This window comes from Hemiscyllium ocellatum, chromosome 8, assembly GCF_020745735.1.
Source record: "Hemiscyllium ocellatum isolate sHemOce1 chromosome 8, sHemOce1.pat.X.cur, whole genome shotgun sequence".
Lineage (NCBI taxonomy): Eukaryota > Metazoa > Chordata > Chondrichthyes > Orectolobiformes > Hemiscylliidae > Hemiscyllium > Hemiscyllium ocellatum.
The window spans coordinates 117,441,519-117,465,614 of record NC_083408.1 but is presented as its reverse complement, the minus strand read 5'-3'; the positions used below and the strand labels follow the sequence as shown (position 1 = coordinate 117,465,614).

The 24,096-nt window shown below is 43.4% G+C and overlaps 1 protein-coding gene across 2 annotated transcripts in view; it reads right to left on the bottom strand.

Annotated features, from left to right (window-relative positions):
• The window catches only part of LOC132818016 (cholesterol 24-hydroxylase-like), a 55,342-nt gene that overhangs the window by 26,961 nt on the left and 4,285 nt on the right, over positions 1 to 24,096 (bottom strand). The window contains exons 2-8 of one of the 2 annotated variants that reach the window (XM_060828604.1): positions 22,522 to 22,599; positions 20,702 to 20,783; positions 15,913 to 15,986; positions 14,518 to 14,604; positions 6,756 to 6,894; positions 2,320 to 2,433; positions 1,545 to 1,701 (exon numbers count right to left, since the gene is read on the bottom strand). In XM_060828604.1, coding sequence (XP_060684587.1) covers positions 1,545 to 1,701; positions 2,320 to 2,433; positions 6,756 to 6,894; positions 14,518 to 14,604; positions 15,913 to 15,986; positions 20,702 to 20,783; positions 22,522 to 22,599 — 731 coding nt within the window. The remainder of the gene's footprint in view (positions 1 to 1,544; positions 1,702 to 2,319; positions 2,434 to 6,755; positions 6,895 to 14,517; positions 14,605 to 15,912; positions 15,987 to 20,701; positions 20,784 to 22,521; positions 22,600 to 24,096) is intronic. The other variant, XM_060828605.1, reaches the window with a different exon arrangement.

Sequence of the window (24,096 nt, the reverse complement as noted above, 5' to 3'; positions counted from 1 at the left end):
ATATTTCGGCTATCCTAACAAGGGCTTTTATTTAGTGAAGATTTCAGACCGGGCTGCTCCGGGGCCCCTTGGGAGAGGAATCCTGCGCGAATACGGGTTTTATTATATTTGATGTTTATACATTCCGAGCATGTAAGAGACTTAGGTATACACTCTGGTTAGTTATAGGTTAGATTAGTAGAAAGTTGAGATTTTTTTTCTTTCTTTTTTCGTTTCTTTTTTTTTCTTTTTTTGTTTTCTTTCTTTCTCTTTTCTTTGTTAAATTATGACTATTGTATATATGATTTAATTGTACATCAATGTTTGTATTTGAGAGTTTTGTTTATTTTTGTAAATTTGCAAAAATGTTAAATTTCAATAAAAATATCTACAAAAAAAAGTGTATAAGTCCTGCACTGATTTGCTTTACCAAAATGTAGTGCCTCAAATTTATCTAATTTAAGCTCTATCTGCCGCTCCTCAGCCCATTGGCCCATCTGATCAAGATCCCATTGTAATCTGAGGTAACCTTTTTTGCTGTCCACTACACCTCCAATTTTAGTGTCATCTGCAAACTTACGAACTGTACCTCCTATGTTCACATCCAAATCATTTATATAAATAATGAAAAGTAGTGGACCCAGCACCGATCCTTGTGGCACTCCAATGGTCACAGGCATCCAGTCTGAGAAACAACCCTCCACCACCACCCTCTGTCTTCTACCTTTGCGCCATTTCTTTATCCAAATGGCTAGTTCTCCTTGTATTCCATGAGATCTAACCTTGCTAACCAGTCTCCCATGAGGAACCTTGATGAACGCCTTACTAAAGGCCATACTGATCATGTCCACTGCTCTGCCCTCATTAATCCTTTTAGTTACTTCTTCATAAAATCCAAACACGTTCATGACACAGATTGGGTGCCTCCTGTTCTGCTATTTTGTAGATCAAGCTTTGTTTACATTTCACCTGGGCCAGATCTGTTACCATCTTGCAAGTATTAGCTTTCCAACACTAAGGTATTTTTACATTAAACTGTTTCTTCTTTCTATAACAACTGTAAATCTGATGATATTATGATGATTCCTTCAAATGTCCCCAGAGTTGGTCTAGAACTAATAGATATGTCTCAGTGTTTTCGCTGGTGATGTTTAATGCACACTGACTAATGCCATAAAGCTTCCGCTATTCTGAGTGCCTAACGTCACAGTGGCCAGGGACTGCCTGATATCTACATTACAGACATGCATCGACTCGATCGTGAGAAACCATCAAAATGGATATATTTGAAGACATGGGAGAAAGTGAGGACTGCAAATGCTGGAGATCAGAGTCAAGCATGTGGTGCTGGAAAAGCACGGTCAGTCAGGCAGCATCTGAGGAGCAGGAGAATCAACGTTTCCAACATAAGCTCTTCACTAGGAATTCATCAGCTCTTCATCCTGATTCCCCTGCTCCTCGGATGCTGTCTGACTGGCTGTGCTTTTCCAGCGCCACACGCTCGATATTTGAAGAGGTGGACAGACCTCGATAGTGCATTGAGAATCGGTGGAGAATTGTGTCACCTGCACTCTTGAGAATGTTTGACAGTATGTCTCTCGGCACGTCCTCTCCATTCTTTACAGCTCTTTTCCTCTCCTCTATGCACCGTTTCCCCGTGCTACGCAGCAGCTCTAAGGAGTCCCACACCTCCTTTACAAACGGTCGGTGCTGAGGCAGGTACTAGGAACAGAAGGAGTGGAATTAGGTCGACTGGGAAGACCGCAGTACGAGAGGCAGGTGATTGAATGATGCAAGGACAGTGCAAAGTGGGTAACACAGAGATAACAACTGTGCATCACAAGAGCTACAAACAATTGATTTAATGACGACATCATCTGCTCTTTTCACATCAGTTAAGGGATAAAGATTGCCAGAACATCAGGGAGGAAACCCATTCTGATCGGTTTCACATTTCATCAGAAAGAGGTCACCTTCACCAGGGCAGCATTCTCTCAGTATACCTCTGGATTTGAACAGGCTGGATTATGAAGTGGACATTGATCCCACTCACTTTTCTCACAAAATTAAAAATCACACAACACCAGCACTATAGTCCAGCACTAGCTTTTCAAATAAACCTGTCGGGTTATAACTTGGCGTTGTGTGATTTTTAACTTGGTCCACCCTCAGTCCAACACCAACACCTCCACATCATGGCTTTTCTCACAAAGATAAACTACTGACTCAAGGCTAACTGTTGATGAGTCCTTACTAACGTGATCCCATTACAAGGTGTTGGGTTGCTATGCCACTCAATCACAAATACAAGGTAACTTAGTTTGAACTGATGGAACTTACCTGCATGTATGGATTCTGAACATAGTGGGAAATACCTTTCAGAATCATTGAAATTGCGTGTGGAAATGGAGACCGAGCACCATCCAATAAGTTTAGTTGCATCCCAAAGGCGACCTTTAAGGAGAGCAGAGATTATAAAGTAAGGGACACATGGGAGTGAGTTCCACACAGACAGGATAAAAACAATGACTGCAGATGCTGGAAACCAGGTTCTGGATCAGTGGTGCTGGAAGACCACAGCAGTTCAGGCAGCATCCAATGAGCAGCGAAATCGACGTTTCGGGCAAAAGCCCTTATTCCTGATGAAGGATTTTGCCCGAAACGTCGATTCCACAGACAGGAGTCTGGGTGCTGTCTTTTATTCATTCACAGGATTTGGGTATCAGTGATTGGCATTTATTACCCATTTTTACTTGCCCTCGAGAAGGTGGTGAGCTTCCTACTTAAACTGCTGTGGTCCATGTGGTGTAGGGGCTCCACAATGCTGCTAATGACAGAGTTCCCAGGATTTTTACCCGAGCGGCTCTGAAGGAAAGGCAATATACTTCCAATTCAATGATTGTGAGTGGTTTTGAGGGGAAAGTGCAGGGGGTGGTAACCCATGTGTTTGCTGCCCTTGGCATCCTAGATGGCAGTGTTTGTGGGCTTGGAAGGTTTTGTCCATGGATCTTTGGTGAATGTCTACAGTGCATCTTGTAGATAGTAAACACTGCTGCTACTGTGTGTTGGTGGTGGAGGGAGTGGAGTTTTGTGGATGCGGTGCCAATCAATGGCCTGTTTTGTCATAGACTCATACAGCCTTCTTGGACAGTGTGAAGATTATTGATTGTTGTTAGATGTTCTGAGTTAAAGCAGGTGATCCTGGGATGGAGACAGGATAGAAGCTGACACAAGTGAGATTTTTTAGACTGAGGGAAAGACAGTCTGATTTTCAATGAGACTTTTGGAGAGAAACTGATTTCCATCAATTCTGGGGACAAGCAATCCCACGTGTGTCTTCAAGGATTTCAATGTGTGTTTGTCCTTGAGGAACCAATGCGATCTGCAGTGCCAACTAAACAGCTTTCTGCCCCAAATCCCTTTTGTTGATAAAAAGAGTTTACCCCTCTTTACGTTTTCGATGGAAATTTATCCTAATGGGATTTTATTTCAGTGGAAGGAAACCATCAATCTCCCTGGGATTTTAATCCGGGCAGCAATTTGAAGCATTTCCTTGTGTTTCATGTTGCCATTTTAGGACAAAATGAACAGTGGGCAGTCATTGGAATTCTCAAGTCTCTCCTGTGTAACATGTCTCTGTATTTTGCATTCTGCAGTACAAACATGGAGGTTCATAGTAATAAACTTTCTCAGAGAATTATTGTTCAAGATGCTACAGACTTTTGTTAGGGCCATTATTTTACCTATGTTCTACTTTACATAATGCACCATCAAGAGATAGGGTTCAAAATCCGAAGTTTGTTACATTCTGGGTCAGTGCCAGTAAATTAGGGAAAACCCACTGTAACCACCTTTATTCAAAAAGAGGAAGAAAGAATGAGAGAATTAACTCCTAATCTAGACAGGGGACAAAATGTCGGCAAATCATCTCCCCAGCTTGGCAAACATACAAACATACCCACAACTGTGAGAGAATTAACTCATAATCTAAATGACAAATTGTAAGAGTTTGTATGAGTAATTACATAGGAAAAGAATAACTAACAATCACCGTGTTCCTGTAGAGGGTGAGGCTCAGGATCTGATCATGGAAAACACAGGGATAGCAGAGGGATTGAAGGGCTATTTTGTGTGGCTTCCCTATAGAAAACTTTGAAAATATTCCCAAGATACTTAAAAATCAAGTTACGAATGAGAAAATGGAACTTAAAACCAGACAATATAAAGATTGGCAAATTCCAGAACCAGATGGCTTACATCCTGGGGTCTGATGAGCAGTGGCTATAGGAATAGTCAATACATTACAAGAGAATGGAATGTAAGAGTAGGGAAAATTTACTGCAGCTGTACTGGGCCTTGGTGAGACAGTATAGAGTCATAGAGTTGTACAGCATGGAAACAAACTCTTCAGTCCCACTCCATGTCAACCAGATAAACTAAATCAATCTAGAACCATTTGCCAGCATTTGGTCCATATTCCTCTAAACCTTTCCTATTCATATACCCATCCAAATGCCTTTTAAATGTTGTAATTCTACCAGCCTCCAGTCCTGGTGGCTCATTCCATACACGCACCACCCCCTGTGTGAAAAAGCTGCTCCTGGGGTCTCTTTTAAATCTTTCCCCTTTCACCTTAAACCTATGACCTCTAGTTTAGGACTCCTCCCACCCTGGATGGAAGACCTTAACTATTCATCCTGTCCATGCCCCTCATAATTTTATAAACCTCTATGTGTTTGCGTGGGTTTCCTCCCACAGTCCAAAGATGTGCGGGCTAGGTGGGTTAACCATGGGAAATGCAGTGCTGCAGGGATAGGATAGGGGGATGGATTTGGGTGGAACGCTCTTTGGAGGGCCGGTGTGACTCAATGGGCTGAACGGCCTGCTTCCACATTGAAGGGATTCTATAAAGTCATGCTTCAACCTTTGATGCTCCAGGGAAAATGGCCATTAGGAATAAATACTGTGTATAATTTTGGTCTTCTAATTTGAAAAAGAATATAATTATGATAAAAGCAATTCAATGAAGGTTCATTCAACTTATTGTTAGAATGAAGGGCTTATCTTATAAAGAAAACCTGAACAGGTTAGGTCTCATTGAGAAGAATGAAGAACAACATGGACATGCATATGGTCACAGAAATGTGAGGGTGCAGACATGAGGGATCAGTGGTCGGCACAACATCGTGGGCTGAAGGGCCTGTGCTGTGCTGTTCTATGTTCTATCTAAGATCTGAAAGGCCATGGGGAGGTGGATTCTGTGTGGATGCAGGTGAGGCTAGAAGTAGGACACAGATTTTAAGGATAAGAGGCTTTGCTGTTAAGACAGAAATTAAGAGATTTATTTTTCTCTCAGAGGGTCATTAATCCGTGGAATATTTTCCTCAAAACCCGCGGTGGTCAGGTCTTTGAAATTATTCAAGGCTGAGTTAGATAGACAAGAGAGCCAAGGTTGAAACATGGAGCTGAGGTGTCATCCAGGATTGCCATAATTTATTGAATGATGGGAAATTCTGAAGGGACAAATTGGCTACTCCTGCCCCTAAATTATTAACACGGATTTAACCCTAGATTGTTCTGATGAGTAAATTGGTGAGAATGTATACAGGAAATTTTAACTGGTATGAAATGGACTTCAGCACTGGTTCTCAAGAGGTGTTGATGTAGTTTTCTTTCTCATTATCTCTTAGAACCTGCACAGCCCACGCTTCTGCTTTCTGGGATGTCATCTCTATAAAACTCTCCTGCAACATGTCCAGTCAGTCTGTGGTTCTGCATTACTAACCCAGTGACATTACCAACGTGCCACCACCTCCCCAGACCTTTGGTAAAGTGATATACATTTGCCCAAAGTGGGGGAGTGGGGGAGGAGTTGAGACTCCAACTGGGTGTGGAGTGGGAATTTTCATGGGACAGCAGTTCTGGCAAATGTCCCTTGCCCTTCATATTTACAGGAGTCTAATCTCCGCTATCAAAATTCTCACCAAGGGGCATGACAAATTTCGAGCCTCAGAGAGGGGTAACAGTAGGTGAGGTTTGGTAAGAAACATTCCCAGAATGCTTGACAGGAACTCCAGTGTCAGATTAGAGTGGTGTTGGAAAAGCACAGCAGGTCAGGCAGCATCCGAGGAGCAGAAAAATTGACGTTTTGGGCAAAAGCTCTTCATCAGGAATGGAGGCAGGGAGCCTCCAGGGTGGAGAGAGAAGTTTTTTGGGGGGTAGAGGAGCTGGGGAGAAGGTAGCAAAGAGTACAATAGGTGAATGGGGGTGGGGATGGAGGTGATAGGTCAGAGAGGAGGGTGGGGGAAGGTAGCAAAGAGTACAATAGGTGAATGGGGGTGGGGATGGAGGTGATAGGTCAGAGAGGAGGGTGGGGGAAGGTAGCAAAGAGTACAATAGGTGAATGGGGGTGGGGATGGAGGTGATAGGTCAGAGAGGAGGGTGGGGAAGGTAGCAAAGAGTACAATAGGTGAATGGGGGTGGGGATGGAGGTGATAGGTCAGAGAGGAGGGTGGGGGAAGGTAGCAAAGAGTACAATAGGTGAATGGGGGTGGGGATGGAGGTGATAGGTCAGAGGGGAAGATGGAGATTGGCAGGTAGGACAGGTCATGGGGACAGGGCTGAGCTGGAAGGTTGGAATTGAGGTAAAGTGGGGGGGAGGGGAAATGAGGAAACTGGTGAAATCCAGCATCTGCAGTCCTCACTTCTGCCCAGTGTCAGGTGACAGGGGAGAACACTGGAGGCAAAAGACATGAGAAGATAAAGCTAGTTCTTACCGTCGTGATGACCTCAAGTGTCACACAGTTCAGCTTGCTGTGCATTCCCACTGGAGTTTCACCATCAGATAAATCTCTCAACTTCTCCATGAGGTGTTCAGCCTTCTCATTAAATACATCCATTAACCCCACCAGATACCTGCACAGAAAATGGCGACACAGAGATTTGGAAGCTCCTAGATTGCCTCAAGGTGATTGATTACTTTTAAAGGTGCTTTGACCGTTATGAACATAAACCCATAAGATATTTCTTTATTCATTCATGGGATGAGGGCTTCATTGGCTCGGGCAGCATTTATTGCCTATCTCTAATTACCCAGAGGGCAGTTAAGTGTTAATCACATTGCTGTGGTCTAGAGATACATGTAGGCCAGACCAGGTAAGGTCGGCAGATTTCCTCCTCAGAAGGATATTAGTGACTCAGATGGGTTCTTTCCTGACAATCAACGATGGATTCATGGTCATCATCAGAATCTAAATTCCAGACTTTTATTGAATTCAAATTCCACTGTCTGTCATGGCAGGATTCCATCAGGGGCCCCAGAACATCACCTGGGTCTCTGGATTAACAGCCATACCACCATTAGGCCATCACCTTCCATCACTGATTTATATCAAACAAAATTCAACAAACGGCAATGGCAGAGGCTCTTGTAGTAGTGTGGCAACGTACTTGCCTCTGAGCCTGGAGGCCTGGGGCTCAAGTCTAAACACTCTAAAGAAAAGTAATAACATCTCTGAATAGATTAATTAGAAAATATCTAAATGGCAATGGTCAGTTAAGCAGCTGAGTGATGTGGATGACACTGGTGTAGTGGTAATGTCACTAGATTAGGATCTAGAAGGGTAGGTTAATGCTCAGAGTGTGTGGGTTCAAATCCCACCAAAGCAGCTGGTGGAATTTACATACAATCAGGAATTGAAAGCTAGGCCCAATGACTGTGAAATTATTGCTGAAAATCCTGCCAGGTTCATGTCCTGTGGGGAGGAAACGGCCATCCTCACCTGATCTGGCCTCCATGTGATTGAGACTTCATTAGCCTAGCAGCTCTCTCAGTCAAGGACAACTCTGAGAAATAAATACTGGCCTTGGCAACAATGTACTTATCTTGTGAAAGAAAACATTTTTTAAGAAGATTGCATTGGCTGAGAGAAAATTGTTTTTTAAATATATTCACGGGACATGGGCATCGCTGGCTAGGCCGGCATTTATTGCCTGTCCCTAATTGCCCCTTGAAAAGGAAACTTCTTGAATCGCTGCAGTGAGTGAGTGGAACAAACTCTTGATGGGGGTGGTGTGAGAAGTTAATATTGATTCATTGAAACAGAAATTGGACAGATTTCTTTCAGAAAGTAGTGTTTTGGAGCTGATTTCTTGAAATATGTTTTGGGTTGAGTCCAGAGCTAATTGTTCAAAAGAGAGCCCCTGGGTCAGACTGTAGCCAGAGACATTGTCTCAGTGTTCAAACACGAGTAATTTGAAAGTGACAGATTCTAAAAACAGCTGCTCCTTCAATCACAGAAAAGTTCTCTGTAGTTTTGTATAAATATGGGAGAGAAATCTTGGCCCTTCAGCCCATCAAGTCTGTCAAAACTACACTAACTCAATGCTACTCTCACTTTTCCACACATAACCTCGAAGGTCATGACATTTCAAGTGCTCGTCCAAGTACTTTTTAATGGTTGTGAAGTTTCCTGTATCAGCTACCCTCCCAGGCAGAGCTCTCTGGATAAAATGAATTTTTTTTCCTCAAGTCCCCTCTAAATCTCACCCCTTTCGCTTTAAAAATGTTACTGGCCCTTCAACTAAGGGGAAGAGCTACTTTCAATTCACCATGTCCATCATAACCTTACACACCGCTATCAGGTCCATTCTCAACCTTTTCTGCTCCACAGAAAACAACCCAAGCTTATCCAGTCTCTCTTTATCGCTAAACTGCTCCATCCCAGGCAACAGCCTGGAGAATCTCCTCTGCACCCCCCCTCCCCCCCTCCCCGGCAATGTAATTCCATCTTTCCTATAGTGAGGGGACCAGAACTGCACACAGTGCTTCATCGGTGGCCTAACTTTTATAGCTCCAACTTGACCTTCTGGTCTTATAATCTGCCATGACCACGTAGGGGCAACTCTCTGTTATGCCTTCTTAACTACTCTATTAACTTGTCATGCCACCTTCAGGGATCTGGGGACAAACTCCCCAAGATCCCAGTGTTTCTCTGAGATTCCCTGTGTCCTGCCATTCATTGTGCTCTCTTGTTGTGTTATTTCTTCCAAAGTGCATCACCTTACATCAATCAGGATTAAATCCCACCTGTCACTGATCTCCCATCTGACCAATCCGTTTGTATCCTCCTGTAACCTAACACCTTCCTCCTCACTGTCACTCACATGGCCAATCCACAAACTTATTTATCATCATCCCCTCCCCCATTAGCATTCTTTTTTAAACATTACAGCACAGTAGAGGCCCTTCGGCCCTCGATGTTGCACCGCCCAGTCATCTCCATCTTTTATGAATATCACAAACAATAAGGGACCCAATACTGATCCCTGTGGTATACCACTGCACACTGGGTTTCAATCACACAAACAGCTTTCTACCACCATCCTCTGTCTCCTGTCAGTGAGTTAATTTTAAATCCAACTTTACAAAGTTATGCTGGATTCCATGAGCTTTTACCTCCTTCATCAGTTTTCCCTGGTCACCTCCTGGAAAAGTTCAGTGAGATTTCTTTGGCTTCCTTCTGACAAAGCTATGCTGACAATCCCTGATTAAACTTTGCCTCTCTGATGCAGATTATTTCTTTCCTTCAGAATTTTCTCCAACAGTTTCTTTGCCAGTATTGAAGAAATGTTGGTACAAGTTGCCAAGGCAAAGCACGAGGGATCTGTGAGGGCTGCAGCTGCTGGAGATGAGAGTTGAGAGTGTGGTGCTGGAAAAGCACAGCAGGTCAGGCAGCATCCAAATGGACGCTTCGGGCTGGAGTCCTTCTTCAGTCCTTTCCTGAAGAAGGGTTCCTGCCTGAAACGTCGACTTTCCTGCTCCTCGGATGCTGCCTGACCTGCTGTGTTTTCCCAGAAACACGCTCAACGAAGGTAGTTCCCACCCTCAATGAGAAGGATAATGATTGGCAAATGAAGCTGGATGGAAGCAGCAGTTTTCAAACTTCATCCTAGTTGCGTTTTGCACAAATTCACTGCTAAGGATCTGTTTTTGTATTGAGGCACAGAACAAGAAACAGTTGTCCCTAAAATCAAGCAGCTAGTAACAGCACCACCAATGTGTTGCCGGAAAAGCGCAGCAGGTCAGGACAGTCGACGTTTCGGGAATCTTCAGATTCCTGAAGAAGGGTTCATGCCCGAAACGTCGACTCTCCTGCTCCTTTGATGCTGCCTGACCTGCTGTGCTTTTCCAGCAACACATTTTCAGCTCTGATCTCCAGCATCTGCAGTCCTCACTTTCTCCACAACACCACCAATGCCGAGATACCATGATGTCAATGACGAAGAGACCTCTGAGACAGAATTCAGAGCAACCTCAAGACAGCAAGGGCAACTGGGGTATTAATGCAAACTAAATGATATCATGTTCAGATTGATAAACAGTGTCTGGCTATTGTCTTTGCTTGTGAGCATTTTAATCAACATGTGTAGCAGGGAGACAAAGTAAGAATAGAATCCAACTACAAGTTTCTGCAAAGCATCTTCAAACGTTTCAATCTGCACCAAAGAATGTTTCTTAAATTGTAGAGATATCATCTGGATGTGATATACAAGCAAGGAAGAATTATCCATTGCTGACATGCTGACAAGGACAATAGCTCCATGAAAAAGGTGAGGCTGCTCACACAGAGTATCAACTCTTCCAACAGTTCGACATGATCTGAAAGTCATGACACAGCAGAGACACTGAATCTGAAACAGAATGGTTTTGCACAAATCAAGTGCACTAAACAAGAGGAATCTCTGTAAGTGTTGAGGAAAGGATGACCTGAACACATTAAAGACACTCTTGTTGCTATAAGATTGTACTAGGCATTAAGAGAGGATGTGATACTCTCGGCTGCCCTTTTGAACAAAGGAGGTCGAATCATTACCGCTAAGAAAATGAGAAAAGAGGGGTTGAAGTGCAAGATATGAAGGAATTGAGTCTAGGAACTGAGGAAAAAGCAAAAGACATTCTCTCCTTGCTGAACATAATGAGATTCAGGGTCACAACTGCTAGCGTAGTGCTTGTAACAACTCCCAAGCTAAATGGATCAAGGAGCCATTCATGAAACATGATATCTAGACAGACCCTCGTCATCCTCATCATTCCTGCAAGAACTGATTATCTTCTCGATGTCAACCACTATCCTCCCTCCTGGGAAGTAGACCAGCTGACACCAATGACTACCAATGAGATTAGTGAATGCCTGAGAGCAGTCGTTAGGCCATTCTTGACATTGTGATGAGTAACAGTGGCCCTCAGTTCACACGTGACAAATCCAGCTTTCAAAAAAGGATTCAACAACAATTCATCATCTGTATGCTAACCCCAATCAAATGGTTGGTGGAGGTTACAGGAAAACTCACTAAAAGGATCATAAATAAATGGACCAGGTCCGGACCTGTACAACATAGATCTTCAGTGGAGAAATGCACCAACTGAAGACATGAAAAACATTCTGTGCAAAGACTAAAGTTGTGTTGCATCACCTTTCCAATAGTGAAAAACCTACTAAAGCCAGAAGCAGTAATAGGTGTGGGTGGAAAAACCAGGGTGAAATTACACTAATCAAAGTGAAGTTTGGCTAGACTACAGGATGACCATCAGTCCCAGAGGACCATTGTTCCCCAGCAACAGAAATGGACCAGTAAAAACAGTTGCCATGGAAACAGCACTCCCTAGAGAAGGAACATTATTAGGTTAGATTACTTACAGTGTGGAAACATGCCCTTTGGCCCAACAAATCCACACTGACCCGCTGAAGTGCAACCCACCCAGACCCATTCCCCTACATTTACCCTTTCACCTAATGCTACAGGCAATTTGGCTTGGCCAATTCACCTAACCTGCACATTTTGGAGTGTGGGAGGAAACTGGAGCATCCAGATGAAACCCATGCAGACACAGGGAGAATGTGCAGAAATTGAACCTGGGTCTCTGGCGCTGTGAGGCACCACTGTGCCACCGTGCTGCCCATTCTGCTGGGAATGAGCAGATACCCAAGAAGGTTGCAATGTAAGCACATATCTTTAGGAGATCTGTGCAATGTAAAGACGATGTGTGCATTACATTTGCAGAGACTGATAAGTGGAACTGACTACAATTAATTCATTAAGTAAAAACCAAAAGAACTGCAGATGCTGAGAATCAGAAACAAGCACAGATATTGCTGGGAAAAACTCAGCAGGTGTGGCAATAATCTGTGGACAGAAATCAGAGGTAACGTTTTGGGTGCAGTGATTCTTCCTCAAAATCTTTCTGTGTTCAAAGGAACGGTCACTCAATCCGAAATGTTAACTTTGATTTCTCTCCACAGATGCTGCCAGACTTGCTGAGCTTTTCCAACAATTTCTGTATTTGTTTTAGAATTAATTCACTATTTGATATTGAATCATAATTTTACTTGTGACCATGTAAATTGGGAACTGGCATTACTAGTAACTGCAAATGACAATGTAGGCAAATTCTTTTTCTGGGAAGTGGGATATGTGGAGAAATGCAATTGTGGACAAGTTGGTTTACTCCAGTCATGTGGGCACTGTGTCTGCTGTAAGTGCCTTTGTGTGCAGTCTGTGGCTGACATTAAAAACACAACAGTGTCTGTGCAAGAGTGAGTAACAGAGTGAGTGTGTGAGTGAAACTGAGTGAGAGTATGTGTGTGTATGTGACAGTACGAGAGCTTGTGTTCTATGTATTTGCTTTATTCAGTTGTGTGTGTCGGTTTGTGTCAATGTGTAAGTGTGTGTACATGACAGAGTGTGTGAATGTGTGTGCATGTATGTGTGATTGAGTGTGTGTATATACGTGTGTGTGTGTATGAGTGAATAAATGTGTGTTTGTATGTGAGAATGAGCAATAGAATGAGTGAGAGAGTGTATCAGGGTGTGTGTGTGGGTGCCTGAGTCTGTATGAGTGTGTGAGATTTCGAGAGAGAGTGCGATAGTGTGTGAATGACAGAGTGACTGTGAATCCTGAGGCTAGAAGAGAGCCAGATGCACACACACGTCTCTTCCACCTCCTCCAAAATCCTAAAACCTACCAGACGCCAGGTCACAGCTAGACAGGGCGGGTTAAGAAGGTGTTTAGCACGCTTGCCTTCATTGTTCAGACCTTTGAGTATAGGAGTTGGGACAAGATGTTGAGATTGTATGGGATATTGATGAGGCCATTTTTGGAGTACTGTGTCCCGTTCTGGTCACCCTGCGAGAGGAAGGATATTATTAAACTGGAGAGGGTTCAGAAAAGGTTTACTCAGAGATCGCTGACACTAGACGGTTTGAGTTATAAGGAGAGATTTAGAGACTGGGGCTTTTTTCACCAGAGCATAGGAGGTTGAGGGGTGACCTTATAGAGGTTTACAAAATCATGAGGGGTATAGATATGGTGAACAGCAAAGGGTGGGGGAGCTCCAGACTGGGGGGCATACTTTTAAGGCGAGAGGAGAAAGGTTTAAATGGGATCCGAGGGGCAATTTTTTCAGACAATGAGGTTTATATGTGGAATGAACTGCCAGAATAAGTAGTAGATGCAGGTATGATTATAACATTTAAAAGACATTTGGACAGGTACATGGACAAGTAAGGTTTGAAGAGATATGGGCCAAATGCAAGCAAGTGGTCCTAGTTTGATTCGAGTTGGGATGAAGGGTCTGGTTCCATGCTGTATACCTCTATGACTGCAGCAAAGCAAATCCCAGGCTGACTGATAACCGGCTCCTGCACCCCTCCCCTTTGTGTACGAGTTCTGTTTAAGCAAGTTTGGAATGTTTGTCACCAGAGGTGAATGTTAATTCAATGCTAGTTAAAGCTGAAAATGTGTTGCTGGAAAAACGCAGCAGGTCAGGCAGCATCCAAGGAGCAGGAGAGTCGACGTTTCGGGCATGAGCCCTTCTTCAGGAATGCTAGTTAAATCCAACTACTAGCCTGGTTCTGGTTACCTGGCTTGGAGTCTGGTTTATCTCTTATTACCTTTGATTCTCAAACTAAAAGGTATAAAAGAATTGTCAGTTTGTTCGACTACTTGGGCACTTTTTAATGGCCATCTTTATTAATTTCTCAGTTTTTGTTATTTGTTCAATTTTTTTTGCTCATTAAGCTGTTTATGCTTATTTCAAAATTCATCGATTTTTAAACTTCTGTTTAGGGTTGGACCAAACCTTATCTTTTAGAAATTTGTCCTTTGGCCCCTTGCGTAAGAAGAAATTGAATGTGATCCCTTACACAAAGAGATTAAACATGCCCTGGTGTTTGGGAGGATTTCTAGTTCCAAAAGCTCCGCTCGACCTCAGCAGCTACACTGATAAGGCTTCGAAGCATTCCCATCTGTTTAAGGTAGGGCCAATGGATCCTTCAAATCTTCATCTACGTGGAGTTTTACATCTCATTAAAATATTACTATTCAATGCTGCAGGAGATTGTCCTCCAGTTGTCGTGATCTGTCCTGCACTAGGGAGATCACTGGTTCAGTGAGCATTAAGATTACTAGATTTTGAGCCTGATCAGCATTAAGCAGAAAGAATAAAACAGAGTTTAAAACCACAAGTGAATAGTTACGAGTGGCTGAAGGAGGGATCCATCACCCTGCGCTGCATGTACCAGTGTCTGTGATCGGTATCAGTCAGTAAACCACGTCCTAAAAACCTGGGAAAAACAACATGACAATACCGAGATAGTAACCATTGTACAGGAATGCTGGAATTAAAACTCTTGCAACTTCATAAAGTCCAGACAATATCAGAGTGTTACTGTGAGGAGTATATCACATCTTTTTACAGTGAAGGGAGTGGGATATATCAAAGTGTTACAGTGAGGGGTGTGGGGTATACCAGACTGTTACAGTGAGGGGTATGGGTATATCAGAGTGTTACAGTGAGGGGTGCGGGGTATATCAGAGTGTTACAGTGAGGGGGGGGGGGTATATCAGAGTGTTACAGTGAGGGGGGGGGGGTATATCAGAGTGTTACAGTGAGGGGTATGGGTATTTCAGAGTGTTACAGCGAGGGGTGCGGGGTATACCAGACTGTTACAGTGAATGGTGCAGGGTATGTCAGTGTCACAGTGAGGGATGCAGGGTGATCAAAGTGTTACAATGAGGAGTGCAGAATATATCAGAGTGTTACAGTGAGGGTGTGGGGGGTGTGGGTATATCAATGTTACAGTGAGGCGTGTGGGTATATCAGAGTGTTACAATGAGGGGTGCGGGATATATCAGAGCATTACAGTGAGGGGAACAGTATATGTTATATCAGAGTGTTAGAGCGAGGTGTGAGGTATATCAGAGTGTTACAGTGAGGGATGTGGGGTATATCAGTGCTACAGTGAGCAGTGTGGGGTATATCAGTGCTACAGTGAGGGGTGTGGGGTATATCAGTGCTACAGTGAGGGGTGTGGGGTATATCAGTGTGTTACAGTGAGGGGTGTGTGTTATATCAGACTGTTACTGTGAGAGGTGTGAGGTATATCAGTGTTACAGTGAGGGGTGTGGGGTATATCAGTGTTACAGTGAGGGGGGTGTATCATTTCACTGTTACAATAAGATTAGATTAGATTCCCTACATTATGAAAACAGGCCCAACAAGTCCACACCGACCCTCCGAAGAGCAACCCATCCCAACCCTATACTTACCCCTACCTAATGCACCGGACAATTTAGTGTGGCCAATTCACCTAACCTGTACATCTTTAGATTGTGGGAGGAAACCGGAGTACCCGGAGGAAACCCTCGCAGACACGGGGAGAATGTGCAAACTCCACACGGACAGCTGCCCGAGGCTGGAATCAAACCTGGGTCCCTGGTGCTGTGAGGCAGCAGTGCTAACCACTGAGCCACGGTGTCGCCCCCAGGGATGAGGAGCATCTTTGGGTGTTATGTGAACTACAAGAAAGTAGCACCTATTTGAAGGACACGTGTTGACTTTGACTAATTTGTTTGAGCTCAGATCCACATACCTTTTACCAAAAAGGTTGAAGAGGAGATCATATGTGTAAGGGTCTTTGGGATATTTTGGTGACATCAAGAATTCCTGCGATAAAAAAATGATATAACTGAACTGTGATACTTTGGCAATTTATTCATTTTCTGCATATAACATCTCTAATTTTCACTGTTATCACTGAGAGGGCCACAGCTCCTACCAGTTGATGTTTCTGCATTTGGCCCAGGACCACACTTTAGTCATTGGCCTTACAGTTGGAATTTCAGGATAAGACTTCAGGGAGATGTACTGGAGCTAGATTAGATTAGATTAGATTAGTTACAGTGTGGAAACAGGCCCTTCAGCCCAACAAGTCCACACCAACGCGCCGAAGCGCAACACACCCAGACCCATTCCCCTACATGTACCCCTTCTGCGATGGGTTGTCTATATGTGGACACTCAGATCAGATCTTCCTGAGATGGCCATACATTTGAAAAGCCTGTTGACAGTCAGCATTTCGACATAGACAAGAGGAGTGGACACTTGGGGACGAGACCTTGCAGACTGTGACCCTTTCTCTCCAGGAAAACACATACAATTCCGAAGGCATTGCAATGTGTTCCAGTTTCCACACTTCATGTGTGTGAGACTGAATGTGAGAAAGTTCATGAAGGTCCCAGAGCCACACTGAAGCGATGGGACAGGATCAGACCCACCCTGACGCCTGAGCTTGTTACACTGTTCAATAGATCATGGCTGAAACTCGTCACCATGAAACTCTTCCCTTTCCCATCTGACCCCCATCTCCCTTGATTCCCTTTGTGTTCAAAAATCTATCGGTCTCAGTCTTTGATGGTCAATGACAGAACAGCCACACCTCTCTTGGGGCCACAATTCTAAAGATGCTCCATCTTCTGAGTTGCAAAATTTTGCATCTCGTTTTGAAATTAGATCCCTAATCCCTGAACTAGGATTCCTCGTTCAACATTCTCAAGCCAGGGGAGGAAGCAGCCCCTCAGTTCTACCCTGGATCAGTGGTGCTGGAAGAGCACAGCAGTTCAGGCAGCATCCAAAATGCAGTGCAGTTGTGAAAACTGAATGGCCTACTTTCCCACGACTCATCAAAATCTTTTTGGTTAATAATTCCTCCATAAATATCTCAGTGCCTCAGTTTGTTTGGCCCGAAACGTCAATTTCGCTGATTCTCGGATGCTGCCTGAACTGCTGGGCTCTGCCAGCACCACTGATCCAGAATCTGGTCTCCAGCATCTGCAGTCATTGTTTTTACCTTGTTGATTTTAACCCTCTTGCAAGGATGCCTGCCTTAAAGAAGTTTTCCTCCTCTCTCTCACCTTCATCTCCTCCCCCATTCACCCACTGTACTCTATGCTACTCTCTCCCCACCCCCACCCTCCTCTAGCTTATCTCTCCACGCTTCAGTCTCTCTGCCTTTATTCCTGATGAAGGGCTTTTGCCCGAAACGTCGATTTCGCTGCACTTTGGATGCTGCCTGAACTGCTGTGCTCTTCCAGCACCACTGATCCAGAATCTGGTTTCCAGCATCTGCAATCGTTGTTTTTACCTCAGTTCTACCCTGTCAAGTTCTCTAAGAAGAAGGTCCTCTTGCAGTCTCTAACTTCCAGGAAGTACAGGCCCATTCCAGTCACTCTCCCATAATAGGACCTGCCTCATCTCAGGACTCAATCTGCTGAGTCTTTGTCACATTCATTCTAGAGCAGGATTTCCTAAGGAATGAAGACTTCATCCAAGCCCTGGGTAACTGGGGCAAAGTCCGTCCCATGCCTTTTCTCAGCCAATGCTTCATATGAAGCTTTCAGGAAGATTCATTTCCTCAATTTGTTTACTAAGAGATACTGAGGGCAGGACTTAGACCATGAATGAAAGCAAATAATTCAGGGCAGGAAAAAGATCCACCCTCTGACTTTCTGGTTTTCTTTTGGTTTCATTTAACACTAGCATTACTAACAGAGCCATTACAGAGCTAGCAATTATAACAGTTAACCACATTGAGGGTTGAGGTAAATGACAGATAAAAATCACACAACACCAGGTTATAGTCCAACAGGTTGGACGCTCCTTCATCCGCGCTCCAAACATTCGTGCTTCCAATTAAATTTGTTGGACAATAACCTGGTGTAGTGTGATTTTTAATGGTGTATACCCCAGTCCAACACCGGCATCTCCAAATCATGGATAAATCACAGCTCTCATTAATGACCTGCATCTTTAACACAGAAAATTGCCTTGAGGCAGTTGGCATAAGAGATTACCAGTGCTGGAAAAGCACACAGTTCAGGCAGCATCCAAGGAGCAGCGAAATCAACGTTTCGGGCCAATCAAACTTAGGCACTGAGAGATTTATAGAGGAATTATTAACCAAAAAGATTTTGATGAGTCGTGGGAAAGTAGGCCATTCCGCCTTCACAGCTGTGCAAGGTCACTGCAAGAACAATCAGCCAGTGCCATTCAGAGAGAAATCCCAGGGTGAGGGCCCACACAGCTGAAGGAACAGCTGTTACACTTCAGGAGGGGCATATCAGAGTGTCACAGTGAGAGGAGGGGGGTATATCAGAGTGTCACAGTGAGAGGAGGGGGGTATATCAGAGTGTCACAGCGAGAGGAGGGGGGTATATCAGAGTGTCACAGTGAGAGGAGGGGGGATATATCAGAGTGTCACAGTGAGAAGTGTGGGGTGTATCATGGTGTCACAGTGAAAGGAGGGGCGTATATCAGAGTGTCACAGTGATTGATGTGTGGTATATCAGAATGTTACACTGAGTGTGTGTGTTACATCAGAGTGTTACAGTGACGGGTGTGTGTTATATCAGCGTATTACAATGAGTGGTGAGCGTTATATCAGTGTTAGACTGATGGCTGTGTGTTATATCAGAGTGTTACACTGAGAAGTGTGTGTTATATCAGAGTATTACAATGAGGGTTGTGTGCTATATCAGAGTGTTACACTGAGGGATGTGTGTCATATCAGAGTGTTACAGTGAGGAGTTTGTGTTATATCAGAGTGTTACAGTGACAGGTGTGTAATGTATTAGAGTGTTACAGTGAGGTGGGTGTGTGTTATATCAGAGTGTTACAGTGAGGGGTGTGTGTTATATCAGAGGGTTACAGTGAGGGGTGTGTATTATATCAGAGTGTTACAGTGAGGGGTGTGTGTTACATCAGAGTGTTACACTGAGGGGTGTGTGTTATATCAGAGTGTTACAGTGACGGGTGTGTGTTATATCAGTGTTACACTGAGGGGTGTGTATTATGTCAGAGTGTTACAGTGAGGGGTGTGGGGTATATCAGAGTGTTACACTGAGGGGTGTGTGTTATATCAGAGTGTTACAGTGACAGGTGTGTAATGTATTAGAGTGTTACAGTGAGGTGGGTGTGTGTTATATCAGAGTGTTACACTGAGGGGTGTGTGTTATATCAGAGGGTTACCGTGAGGGGTGTGTGTTATATCAGAGTGTTACACTGAGGGGTGTGTGTTATATCAGAGGGTTACCGTGAGGGGTGTGTGTTATATCAGAGGGTTACACTGAGGGGTGTGTGTTATATCAGAGTATTACACTGAGGGGTGTGTGTTATATCAGAGTGTTACACTGAGGGGTGTGTGTTATATCAGAGTGTTACACTGAGGGATGTGTGTCATATCAGAGTATTACAATGAGGGTTGTGTGTTATATCAGAGTGTTACACTGAGGGGTGTGTGTTATATCAGAGTGTTACAGTGAGGAGTTTGTGTTATATCAGAGTGTTACAGTGACAGGTGTGTAATGTATTAGAGTGTTACAGTGAGGTGGGTGTGTGTTATATCAGAGTGTTACAGTGAGGGGTGTGTGTTACATCAGAGTGTTACACTGAGGGGTGTGTGTTATATCAGAGTGTTACAGTGACGGGTGTGTGTTATATCAGTGTTACACTGAGGGGTGTGTATTATGTCAGAGTGTTACAGTGAGGGGTGTGGGGTATATCAGAGTGTTACACTGAGGGGTGTGTGTTATATCAGAGTGTTACAGTGACAGGTGTGTAATGTATTAGAGTGTTACAGTGAGGTGGGTGTGTGTTATATCAGAGTGTTACACTGAGGGGTGTGTGTTATATCAGAGGGTTACCGTGAGGGGTGTGTGTTATATCAGAGTGTTACACTGAGGGGTGTGTGTTATATCAGAGGGTTACCGTGAGGGGTGTGTGTTATATCAGAGGGTTACACTGAGGGGTGTGTGTTATATCAGAGTATTACACTGAGGGGTGTGTGTTATATCAGAGTGTTACCGTGACGGGTGTGGTATGAGAAAGCAACGTGCAAGAGGTGACAATGGGAAGAATGCAGACTTTCCAGAGGGTTGTATGGTTGGCGTGATCACAGAATTAGGGAGGGGGTGGTGACAAGGCCAAGCGAGTGTTCTATCTTGGCAAACATTCACATCCTGAGAATGAAGAAATCAAACAGGTTTGAGTTCTGTTGGGGAAGAAAGTTTAAATAGGAGTTTTATTGAGCTCTTTAACTGACCATCCATCACGCTGCTTAAATATGTGCTGGCTTTTCTGTTGAAAAAATAAAAATCATGACATACAACAATAAATAAAACTAATGGTAAGAATGTGTCAGGTGGGATATTTGTGGCAATAGGAGATTTCAGAGGAGAATGGACTATTACAGAGTCAACTGAAGGAGACACTCAAGGTGAGGGAGTTAAATGCTAAATGCTCCAGGTAAAATGAGAATCACTCAGTAATCTAGAATCTCATCACTAGTCTAATCAGTCTGTGACTAAGTAAAGGTTATTCCCTACCTTTATTGTCTCAGGGTGTGTGACAATAATTGACACACGGTGCAAAACATTCAGCCGAACAACCGGTCCATATTTCTCACTCCTAAAACAATCAAAACATTCGTTATAGCAAACTTGAGTCTGCTGTTCTGAAAATGCTTCACAATTAGTATTCCTTAGAGGTCTTACGTTTTGGAGGATTGTAGAAAACTTTAATTACTTCAAGTGTTATGGAAAAACTTTGAGTTTTTTTTAAAAAGGAGGTTAAAAGGTCACTGTGGATATTGGAGATTTTTTTAGCAAGGCTTACCAGAACTCCCATGACTGGTGATAACTATTTCCTTTGCCTGTTGGAACAGATGCTGGTGCAGGGAGCTCTTGTTTTTATCTGCTTCAGCTGGAGGACAAGTAGTCGGTGAGGAAGGGCTCCCATTTTTGGAAACAAACCTAAAGAACCCTCTGAGTTCAGGATGAAACCTGCTAGTTTGCCTGAAAGATTGATTACAGCAACTTCTGAATATTGTATTTTCTGAGCAAGCTTTGTTTGAAAGATTCCAGAAACCACACCGTGTGAACTTGACCAAACCCGCCTGAACAACACTGCTTTATCCATCTGCCTTCACAAATAATCCATTCTTGAAAGTTTTTTTTTCAGAAAGTCAATCCGTGCAGAAAGAAAACTTTTTGTCTCTTTGCACTAGGTCTATGTGTGGAGGGCGGGGGGGGGGAGGGGGGAATATTTAAAGGAAGACTGTGTGTTAAAAAAATTACTCCAACTTCATTCTATGAAATTTAACTTGATAATAAACCAATAATTGTGTTTATTTTTAAACCTGGACGATGGAACTTTCTGTTACAATTCTGACGTAGATAAGGTATGTGATTGGCCAGCTTAATAACTTGAAGAAGTACTCTAATTTTATGTTCTGAGCCATGACCACTGGGACTTACGTGTTAGTACACAGTCTTGGTCGTCACAATGTGTAACCCCTTCCTGCACCACCAAACCCCTTGATTAGACTCCAGTCAGTAACTCACTCCCGAGTATCTGTTATTCTATACATACATCACCCTGAACCTCTTATTTAGAACCCCAGGTATCTGTTATTCTGATTATAAACCCCAGTGTCATGACTGGATTCCAGTCTGTAACTCAGTCCCAGATTTCTGTTATTTTTAAAATAAATACCAAAATCCTTCATTTAGATCCCAGTCTGTATCTCACTCCTGGGTATCTGTTATTCTATATATAAACCACCCTGAACTCCTCAATTAGATTCCAGTCTGTAACTCACTCCTGGAAGTCTGTTATTCTATATATAAATAAATGATTTCTAAAGAGGGATTCATTGCATGAATCCACAGAGTTTGACCATGACGTTGTATCTGTTTAACACCAGAAAGATAGTTATGCTGAGAAGTTGGAAGCTGAACACATGCATGGCGATTGATTATTTATGCTGAACTTGCTGTCAGTAATCCACTAAGTGAGACTGAGCTAATGTGTGGCAGATGTGATGGCAGCAAGGTTTGAAATATTGAAAGTTTATTTTGTACCTTATCACTATCTGAAATAAGAAGTTTCCCCATATATTACCTCAGACTATATAACTGCACACCAGATTTTTGCTTCATTCTGCTAAAAGCTGCTCTTTATAACCAGTGAAGAGAAGCAAGAAAAACAACGGTGCTGTAGGGAAGTGAGCTTCTGACCCTGCTGTCTACACCTGTCCCAACAACAGTTAATACAGCCTTGAACTGCGACGGTAACAGAACATTCCCTCACTCCCCACTATAAATGTGAGATAGTTTAAATCTTTCTCAATAAGACACATACTCACCATTCCAGGAATTTGTCATGGATCAGTTTGTAATCTTCCATTGATCTTTGAAGTGAGGGACCATGTCCAAAGAGGAAGCTGGAATATGATGGATAACAATGATGTTTAGGGACACACAATAATTTAACACCTTCCACTTCATCCAACTTAGAGAGAAGGTTGGGGTGGCAGGTTGTGTCTTGAGAGAGTGGATTTCAATGTTATCTAAGGATGGGGTGGTGGTGGTGATATAGCGGCTTGAGTTCAATTAGAAAGACGTGGCATTTCTTTCACAATCTCAGGGCATCTATTATCACCATTCAACCAATAAAGTCTTGTTATTAAGTTACCATTGTAATCTAGAAAACATGATGGCCACTTTGTGCATAATTGGAGTGAGTGTATGTACTTGCTGAGTAAGAAAGTATCTAACTCTTAAGTGGCACGGTAGCTCAGTGGTTAGCACTGCTGCCTCACCACGCTAGTGACCTGGGTTTGATTCCTGCCTCGGGCAATTGTTTGTGTGGAGTTTACACATTCTCCCCACATGGGTTTCCTCTGGGTGTTCCGGTTTCCTCCCACTGACTGAAGATGTGCAGGTCAGGTGAATTGGCCTCTCTAAATTGCCTATAGAGTTAGGTGCATTAGTCAGGGGCAAATGTCGGGGAGTGGGTCTGGGTGGGTTGCGCTTCAGAGGGTCGGTGTGGACTTGTTGGGAATTGAACTTAATCTTATGCAATACTAATTTAGACTGAAAAATGGTAACTGACAATAAAGTAAAATCTGATTTAAAATTCTGTAAGCCTTGAGCAGCTTTAGTTTCAGGGGGAGGATTGAAATGAAGAAACAGCTGAAGAAGATTCTCATTGACTGACTGAGCTAGGCCCTTTGTGTTAGGAGCATGCATGGATATTTATGACATGGAAGGAGACCATTCAGCCCATCCATGTTCATACTGGCCAACAAGAGTTACCTAGCCTCATCCAGCATTCCAGCTCTCAGGTTACAGTCTTGGAAAACAGGATATTTCAAGCACATATCAAAGTATGATGAGTGTTTCAGTCCTCTTCCTTCTCTTCCTCTCCTCCTCCTCCTCCTCCTCCTCCTCTTCCCCCTGGCCCTCCCCCACCACCACCATTGTCTGGGTGAAAATGCTTTCCAACAAATCTCACCCTCAATAAATGCCTTTAGATTCTACATTCCTCATCTAGGGGATAAGGGGCTTCCTAAGCATTAAAAACCTCTTCTCTTTGCACACTTCAATTAAACCTTCCCTTTGCCTTCTCAGAAAACAACTCCAGCCTGTCTAATTTTATCTTATAACTTAGATTCATAAGACAACATCCTTGTAAATTTTTGTCCTGACTCTACTGCAATCACATCTTTCTAATACTGTGGGGATCTAATGGTTTATTCTGTATTAAAGGTGCCAGTTGTCTGCTATCATGGTTCCCTGGAAACTTGTCCACTTGAACAGAGATCTAAGGTTGAGCTCTAAAGTTTCGGTTGGAGTTGGGATTTTCAGTCTCGGTGAACATGATTGAGCAGAGATGTACATAAGTAGCCAACTTATTGTGGGGACTTATCACCTCAAGT